The sequence below is a fragment of the Salmo salar genome, chromosome ssa03 (assembly GCF_905237065.1).
Source record: "Salmo salar chromosome ssa03, Ssal_v3.1, whole genome shotgun sequence".
Classification (NCBI taxonomy): Eukaryota; Metazoa; Chordata; class Actinopteri; order Salmoniformes; family Salmonidae; genus Salmo; species Salmo salar.
This window is the reverse complement of record NC_059444.1, coordinates 24,727,004-24,736,204: the sequence shown is the minus strand read 5'-3', so window position 1 is coordinate 24,736,204 and position 9,201 is coordinate 24,727,004. Positions and strand designations below refer to the sequence as shown.

At 41.7% G+C, this 9,201-nt stretch overlaps 1 protein-coding gene across 2 annotated transcripts in view; it reads right to left on the bottom strand.

The window, feature by feature from the left end:
* Positions 1–500: 500 nt before the first annotated feature.
* Positions 501–9,201, bottom strand: part of b4galt2 (UDP-Gal:betaGlcNAc beta 1,4- galactosyltransferase, polypeptide 2) — a 146,474-nt gene continuing 137,773 nt past the window's right edge. For both annotated transcript variants that reach the window (XM_014190597.2, XM_045714667.1), the window contains 2 exons: positions 8,162–8,266; positions 501–4,079 (listed from right to left, as the gene is read on the bottom strand). In XM_014190597.2, the coding sequence (XP_014046072.1) occupies positions 3,929–4,079; positions 8,162–8,266 (256 nt within the window). In that variant the 3' untranslated portion in view covers positions 501–3,928. The remainder of the gene's footprint in view (positions 4,080–8,161; positions 8,267–9,201) is intronic.

The window sequence follows — 9,201 nt, the reverse complement described above, 5'->3', positions numbered from 1 at the left end:
TGATGAAAATTACAGGCCTCTCTCATCTTTTTAAGTAGGAGAACTTGCACAATTGGTGGCTGACTAAATACTTTTTGCCCCACTGTATGTGGCAGGGTCTACAGTCAATCACGGATTACAAAAACAAAACCAGCCCTGTCACGGACACCGACATTTTGCTCCCAGACAAACTAAACAACTTCTTTGCTCACTTTGAGGACAATACAGTGCCACTGACACGGTCTCATAGACAGAGATATGTATTACAGGTTTCTTTGAATGCCATGGCAACTGGACACAATGGAGGGAAGAAAAAAAAGTATCAGCCCCCTCATCGGGATGGGTACATCCCAATGGTACCCTATTCCCTACATAGTGCACTACTCTTAACCAGAACCCTAGGGGCCCTGTTGAAAAGTAGTGCACTATAAAGTGAGTAGGGTGCCATTTAGGACACAATTGACAACTCAGGTGAAACATATTTTCTCATCGGGCAAGGAAAAACAAACCAATCACGTGAGTCTCTCTCATTTACCATCAGATTTATTGATTGTATAGAAAAAGTTGGTTTTATATAACATTATGCATTCTATATAAGATATAACATTTTCAACATTCAATGTACAAAACCTAGATACAGTACATCTCTAAAAATGCACTCCAGCTTGAAGGCCCGAGGCAGTCAGTAGGTGATGTTCTCCAATGCCCTCATCCTATCCTGTTTCTCTTTCAGCTACCCACCGCTTCCTTGAAATGACTGCTCTGACAGTGAGAAAATATTGCTCAATGGGCATTAGGTTGAAACGTATAAGTAGAAGGGGGAAGCCATGCAGTGTCTGCCAACAGATAGACAAAGAGAACTTCAGACACACTCCAAAGGGTGGACAGTTCCTGTCTGCATCAAACACATGGTCAATGAAGAAAGCTGATGCCCCGCAATTATCAATTTCCAGGACAAAACTGAACACAATAATGGGTTGACTGCGGGGGAGGGAGAGTACAGAGGGATGCATCCCATATGGCACCCACTTTCCTATATGGGCCCTGGTCAAAAGTAGTGCACTAGGTAGGGAATAGGGTGCCATTTGGGACGCAAACGGGGAGCGGTGCTTTAGCACTGGTTTATAGCTGGCAAGTTGTGTGGGAGAGACACAGTCCTGGGCAGGATGTCTCTAAGCTTGTGCTGAAAGGTCCCCCTGTCAATACCATCATATCAAATCTGTATTATACAGTACCTACAATGTGAGACCACAGTCACTATAAGTGGGGTAGTGGGGCAGAATACAGCCAATAGGCCAAACAAGATAATATGATGGATATACCAATATGATTTATGACTAAATGGATATAATAGTACCAATAGGATGGATTATTCCTGTACTAGCCTACTTGGGCATGATCTCCATATAGATATCAAGTTAACAGAACAGACTGAGTTCTATTGGACGTTTTCTCTGTTCACAACACAAATGATATGGTAATTCCTGTTCATGCACCTGTAATACATGATAACTAGCTCTTGATGTCTGATACAAGTCTGATATGTACAGAAATCACATCCTGTAGTCTACTGTAGTGAACCAAATATCCACCAATTGTACAGTAAGATCTTTGACTGAAGTTCTGATAAAAAGCCCAGTCTGTAGACCGAACCAGCCTATTTGACAAACACAGGCAAAAACATTGTTTTTATCAAAGCATTTCATTTAATGAAACCATTGACTAAAACTTCATTACCAAATATTTTCAGGGTTGTGTGCTACTGCATCAGCAGTAAGCTCATTCTGCTAAGCAGATTTTAGGCAATGATGCTAGCTATATATAAAAGCTTCTTCCCACAGTTCCAAGTAGTATATTTAGCCTTTAGGAAAATTATTCCCTCAACATGGAACATAAAAGCAGAAGCTTGGCAGGATGATGAATCATACTATACTGGGACCATAGGCAGTAATATGTCAAACTCCTATGGTCCACAGCCATCAGAAAGCAGTACATACACAGCATTCACTCATTTGACAGAAGTAATGACATCCAGAATACAGTAGCTTAAAAGTACATTGGTCTCCAGTGTAGAATGAGGAGTAGAGTATTCTCTTTAAGAGGTGCTCTCACACCAGTAGTAGTGCACTCAAAAATGAAAAGGCAGCAGAATGAGAGATAGAGAAGAGAGATGATTTTTGAAGTCATCCTGATATTTCTATAGAGGAGCAGTGTGCTTCAGGCACAGCTGTCTGTCTATTCATCAGACGGTCAAATACAGAAACACACTGTGGTGTTCACACAGACACACACGGCACATGGAGAGAGGGATGGTAGAGCCAGGGAGTGAAATAAAAGGCAATGGAGGGTGTTGTAAAAAAACAAAAAAGAAGGGAAATGCACTCAATGCACTTGAAAAGGCTCTTTAAAATAAACAGAGGGGAAACGGATTGGTTGGGGCATCTCTAAATACTCACTGTCTCAAGCCAGGCCAAGAAAACCATTGATCGTACAAAAGAGAGATTTCCACATCACTTCACACAACAGAATGCAGCATTCCTTATCATTGCCCCTGATAACAATTCTGAAGGCATCAGTTTGGTGTTTAGGCAGTACACAAAGGAAAAGGAGAAGAAAAAGCTTACTGACGTTAAAAGGCTTTTATATACTGGTGGTGTTAATAGTGAAATTATATTTAATATTTTCTTTCTATATGTGGGCTGGTTTTCCATTTATTCGAGGGGACTCAATAAATAACCAACTTCAGCTCTGTCCTGTCCTACTTTGAATGGATGAAATTAATGCTACAATGCAAATATTCACCATACTACACAGTCCTTATCAACAGTATTCACAATTTAAACCACTAGGTTATCAATGCCTTGTCATTTTCTTTTCCAAAAACGTGGATGGCATTTTGAAATAGAAATTAAAGAAAAAAGTGGAGCAAAGAGTCTTGTATTTGAGCAATAGATGATCCTCTTCTAAAACTGTCTGGGACACATTGTCATACAGCAAACGTTTACACTTTCATCAGTATCTAATGTAACCTTCTCTGTGCGTGAGAACACGTCAACAGAAAAGTCTCTAATAATAACCTGTCAGAACCATGCCAGAAGTCCATCTTCTCTACCATTTGCTGGACCTTTGTCCTCCGCAAACAGGTCAAAACGAGTTCCTTGAATAGCCATATCCATCCACTACCAGGAGGTCTTTATTCACTCAACCTTGATTCTCTCCACAGAAAGTCACACCTCTTTGTCTTAATAAAAAGTGTTGGTGCACATTGTCGCTCTCCTCCAGCACCGTTTGTCAACGTCAGAGACATGGGAAATGGGGAAAGCCTGCATTGGATGCAGACACAGGACAGTACACATTCATTTTGCGCCGATATAGTGTTCTGATTGACAGATTCTCACAGAGAGATCAGGGCAGTTCTTCTTGGTTCTGCTCATGTAACTCTGAATCCCAAACCCAACCCCCAGCATATCAACAACCCAATATAATATGACTCCTCTTGAACCCCCGTTGCTTTGTGTTATCAGGACCAAGACACCAGTAGCACTGGACTTATTGCTGTGTGTTTCATGTACAGTGTGTCCATATCCAGAACAGCACTGTCGATAGGGGAATGAATCTGAATCTAATCTGATATATCCTCTGTCCTCATCTATTCCTGAGAGCTAGTCAGTCAGTCAGGGTCCCAGCCATGTTGTAGGCCTGCCGTAACCGTCGAGCCATTGGCAGGGTGGGAGGGCAACGAGTGTGTACCAGTATCCCCACACAGACTGGGCTGTGAGAGGCCAGGGCAGACTCCTAGCGCAGGTCGGTGGGGGGTATCTGAGTCAGGCTGAGGGAGGTAGAGGAGGAGATGAAGGCTCTCTGCTGCGCATTAAAGTTCTCTCCCCCTTCTCCCTTCCTCCTCATCCATCCTTCCCTCTCCATGTCCAGGCCGGGGCTCTCTATCTGTCTAGCCCCTGAAAGGCCGGGGCGGGGGCTTGCCGATCTCCACAGAGATGTTGGTGTAGAGAGGGTACTTTTTAAACTGTAGCACGCGGTACGTTAACGTGCTGATCCCGTCTCTCTTCATAGTGTTCTTGGTGTTCTGGATCTTGTTGAATCTGGAGAAGAGGCAAAAAAATCATTATTATTACTGGGAAATGTTTTCATTGTAGCAAACAGTGAAATATTATTGCATATTTTACTTTTTTTATCCCAATCATCATGGCTAACGTTTTGATTTTGCATGTTTCTTGTTAATCCCATATTGGCCAACAGGTGGTGCTATGAGCATGTACTGGAACTCAGAGGACAAATACAGGAATCATCCATCTGTAACAGTCATCCATTGTCCAATGCCAAGGCTACAATACCCCATGGTTTTCTCAGATTTCCTTTTACTGTTTGAGAAGAGGCAGGGATTCAGAGTACATAAACAGCTTCAGTAGCCAACAGTGCATATCCAATCTTCAAAGAGCAGTGAATGGATCAAACAAGATGTCTTTTTATGTGCTTGGACATAAACCCACTACGACACGATCCAAGTCAACCTAAGAAGAACCCCGCAGCAGCACCTTGTCACTTACAGCTAAACAGAGATTTCTCTACACGCAGATCTTGTCAGGAATCTAAATTAAAGCTAAATTACTTTTAGACTAAGAGAGAAAGGAGGGGGTAGCGAGAGACAGAGAGAATGAGAGGGGGAGGGAGAGAGAGATTTATCTATAAATCTATCAAGAGGAGAGAGGATTAAAGGCAATAGCCTGAATGTGCTCTACTACTATACTTTATCATAGTCTCTCAATGATCTCCAATGAGATCGGAGATATTCTCACGTATTACATAAATATGGACTGTAATAGCATGCAACTTTCAGAGTAAGCTTCCCCTATTCATGTTTTGGTATCAACTTATATCGGCAAGACATCAGCCAAAAAAAGCCATAGAACCACTATTTTAGCATGAGATGATGATTTATAATGCATGTTTGATGACGATGGTACTCTGTGGAAGGAGGAAGCCTTGTATTCATTGAGTTAATATGCATGAGTCCACGGTGTAAGGCAGTGCCAACTAATCTTTTGGAATAATGATGAATGGTAGTCTTTCTTCTTTTGGCAAGCCTTATGTCTCATTATTATGCCTAAACCACATCTCCTACTTCCTACTGACCAAACAGAGCCGAATGGGTGGCAGTAACAGAGCCGTAGAGGTGGTCAACATTAATCATCAAAAACATGCGCTTTGGTAAACAGGGAACACTGGTCGTGGTAGGAGATTAGAACCACTCTCTCCTGGATACGCTGAAGAATGCCCTGGAATGTCTGGTGGGTAAGACTGGGTTTGCAACGGAAGCTGCATAATTATGGTAAACTAGGCTAATTTGTTGACCTAAGAAACATTTTTGGAGGCATAATGCGTTTTCCTGCGAGGACAGATACAACATAATAACTAGAGTGCAAGGATAGAATAATTAGTTCTATTTTTCAGGAAATAGGCTAATCCAGGTTTTTAGGACAGTGATATGACACTTAATGCTCTTCTTGTGCAGCCGTTCTCTAAGTACTACACACATCATGAGTATATGGACATATTAGGAGCTTTTAATTAAAGGGGCAGTGCAGTCAAAAATGTGATTTTCTTTGTGGAAGAATGGTTTCACATCCCTCCAATAGAGTTCAAGACACTAGTAGAATCTATGCCAAGGTGCATTGAAGCTGTTCTGGCTCGTGGTGGCCAAACGCCATATTAAGACACTTTATGTTGGGGTTTACTTTATTTAGGCAGTTACCGGTATATTGCCACACTATGAGGTTGGAATGATAATGTGAAATTGTGAAAATTATGATCATGAACTTTTAGTGTAAGAGCTGTTTGAAAAGACAGCCTGAAATGTCAGCTTGTTTGGCTGGGTGGGGTTTAAGTTAATAGACCAATAACGAAGAGAGTTTGCCCTCCTCTATGCCAATAACAGCTAGTTTTCTGGTTACACATCCCTCCCACTCCAATTAGGCCCCTCTCTCTGACCACCCCCAGACTGTCCAAGTCTTCTTTGAGAAATTGCATTTTGCTAAGATGCTATTTTTGTTTCTTTTTGACCATTTTAATTGAAAACAATCCCAGTAAGGTATTTAATTGTTACCCAGAAATTCTTTGATATTGAGATAACAAAGTCTGCATTGGACCTTTAAAACATCAGCGACCTTAATAACTTAACTCCAGTGAACCGGGCTAAAGGCCCTAACCATAAAATATGCCGCTCTGCCCTTGAGCGAGGCAGTTAACCAACCAACAACACCTGCTCCCCGGGTGCCAATAACATGGACGTCAATTAAGGCAGCCCCCTGCACCTCTCTGATTCAGATGTGGAAGACACATTCCCCTTTCCCTTTCCCAATATGCTGTTAGAATTTTGAGAAGCACTCTCTCTCTAAAAGGTTTGGCTATAAAAGCCCAGACCCTTCAAGGCCTTTCTACTTCCGTCTATTTTAAAACCCAAATGTATTATTTTACAAATCAAAACACTTCAAATAATCCCCGAGGAACAAAAAAAAATTTTTTAGGGAGGTTTCCCTAATAGGGGTTTCTCTGTCTATCTTTCCTCTTCAAGGCATTTATTAATTATTTATTGGCCCAAAATAAATTGTGTCCATGTCCATTTCGCGAAAGCCGAGGCTCATGGATCAGAATCAAGTCAGGCTGGAGAATGAAGTGCTGGAAATGTCAGTCAAAGGATGAAGGTCAGTCTCTTTCTCTCTCTCTTCCATCACACAACGAGTCAGTGACAGATTCCTTAAAACTAGTCTCTGATGTATTGGTTGTCATAAAGCCAATGGGACCGGATGTCGACCCTGCTCTTGTTGTCTATTGAACTCAACTGGTGTCAATTCAGCAAGTAATAACTCTGACTCATATTACAGTAGCCTAGGTGACATGACACACTTTGATTTCTACAAAAAACGAGCCTTGTAATTCATTTCTGATAGCATGTCCTATACTAAATGACCCAAGACGGTACATGCATCACAGTGTGTTCATGCAGGAAAGCTACATATCTTAGAAATATGTTATAAGTGATGGTACATATTAGGAACATATTAGGTTCAAGGCACCCTATTCCCTATAGTGAACTATTTTAGACCAGGCCATGTGGTGGTGCACTATAAAGGGAATAGGGTGCCAGTCGGATTCATGTTGATTGAGATTGCATGGTAAGTACTTAGATCAGTATCTATCAACCCATCCACCTGCCACACAGCCACAAGCCAAACAGACAACAGCAAGCTTCCCTGGCTCTGTCAGCACAGCAAACCTTCTTACATCAACATGTTTCAATTCATTAGGCGCAGCAACAACAACTAATTCATTTACATTCTCCCATGGAAATTTGTTTATTAGGCTCTCGTGCTAGCTATGCAAGGGCTCTTCATTGGTTCATTATTAGTATTGTCTGAGGCACTCATCAAAATGAGTGTTGTCTTCTGTGGCTGTTATTTTCACACACTGGAAATCATAGGGAGTGGGAGTTCATGGAAAAGTAATAGAACTAAGATCAGGCCGAGGATTAAATGGCCTCCCCGTGGTTATTTAGCCTTCAGAGCATGGTAAGAGCCAGCAACGGGGCTGGATGTGATCAATAAAAATCTGTAACTTCTATAAGTGCGTGCACTCATGCTATGCAATAATAATGTTTTGCAAATTGCAGCTCAGCTCTGTAGGGTTCTGGGGTTTGGCAACAATCACAACTAACAGCGCTGCATATAGCCATGCAGTTATCGATCTGCTCTTTTTAGAGTCATTGATGGGTTGTCTATTCATGTATGAAAGAGCCCTCTTAGCAGTGAATAAAAAATGATAATCCATTTCTATGATGTGTGTTGTGAGTTGTTATTTTCCAGCCATATCTATGGGATATGACATGGGGGATTCATCTTATAGCAGCCTTATAACCGCGAGCTGGTATTATAATGTGTTGAGTGTGAGACAACCTTTATCAAAAAGACAACTTTGGTAACCGAGCAAACAATAGCTACAGTACCTGTACTTTCTGTACCTTCGGGAAAAAGATCCCTAGGAAAAGTCTGATCCCAGATCTGTTTTATGCTGTCTTGACAACTCCTATGTCATTGTTGGCAAGACAGCACAAACACATCTGGGACCAGGCTTGTGTCTAGAAAGGAAAATATAGAAATCAAATACAAACCTTTGTGGGTTGGGTTCATTGTGCTTGTCTCTTTCGTGTTTGATCATCCTGTAGCGTCCGATCCGGACGTCCGGTCGAACCACCTTCATCCCGTTGAGGGTGATCCTACAACAGAGTCATGGTTTGGAAAGGATCAGAGTTTGCATCCCAAACGGCACCATATCTCCTACATAGTGCACTACTTTTGACCAGAGACCTATTGACACTGGTCAAAAGCAGTGCACTACATAGGAAATAGGTTTCCATTTGGGAAGCAACCATAATCAAACTTACAGCCATAGAAATATAAGTCATAACTGCTCCAAAACCGCTGTAGCAATGCCAGCCATGACCAGACACTGTCATAGCAATCTCAAGTTAAGCTTTAGCTGTAATGCGACAAAAATGGGTTAAAGCAAGGCACTGACTGTAGACAACCAGTACAAACTAAATCCTAAAATTAGAGGGAGGAAAACAAGAAATTACTGTATATTCCTTTACGCAGTGATATGGAACCTTGTGTGTGTTTGGATGTTTACAATGTTTGGTTGCCAAGATGGGATGAAATGGTTTTTATTTCTCTCTGTAATGCTCTGATTCATGCTGGATCTCCTGTGTTATTGGTGCAGCCAACCTTGATATTACAGTTTGTATCTGTGGGCCTCGCTCTTACTGACTGACAAACAACCAGCAAAACACATTGCTTCTGCATCCTGCCATCAAAGCCTCATTAGAACATATGAGAAGAAAATGCCAAGCGAGTCAAAAAAAACATTTATGAATACAAATTCAGTAGAACATATTGAAGAAAACTCAGACTCTTCCCATTAAGTGTCTCTTAGCGTTTCTGAAAGGACCAGCAAAAGCAGCCTTGCTAACCGTCTTGGAAAACAAAGGCATTTGTTTGAGTAAAATGCTGCTTCCAGCTGCTTGACTGCTTGAACAATCGGGTCATTATAATCTCCCCATTTGGCTCTTTATCTGTGTGGAGCCCCTGGAGACAACAATCGGTCATGTGAGCATCACGTTGCTCCAGCTTAAGCGATAGGCTAGCTGCTGCT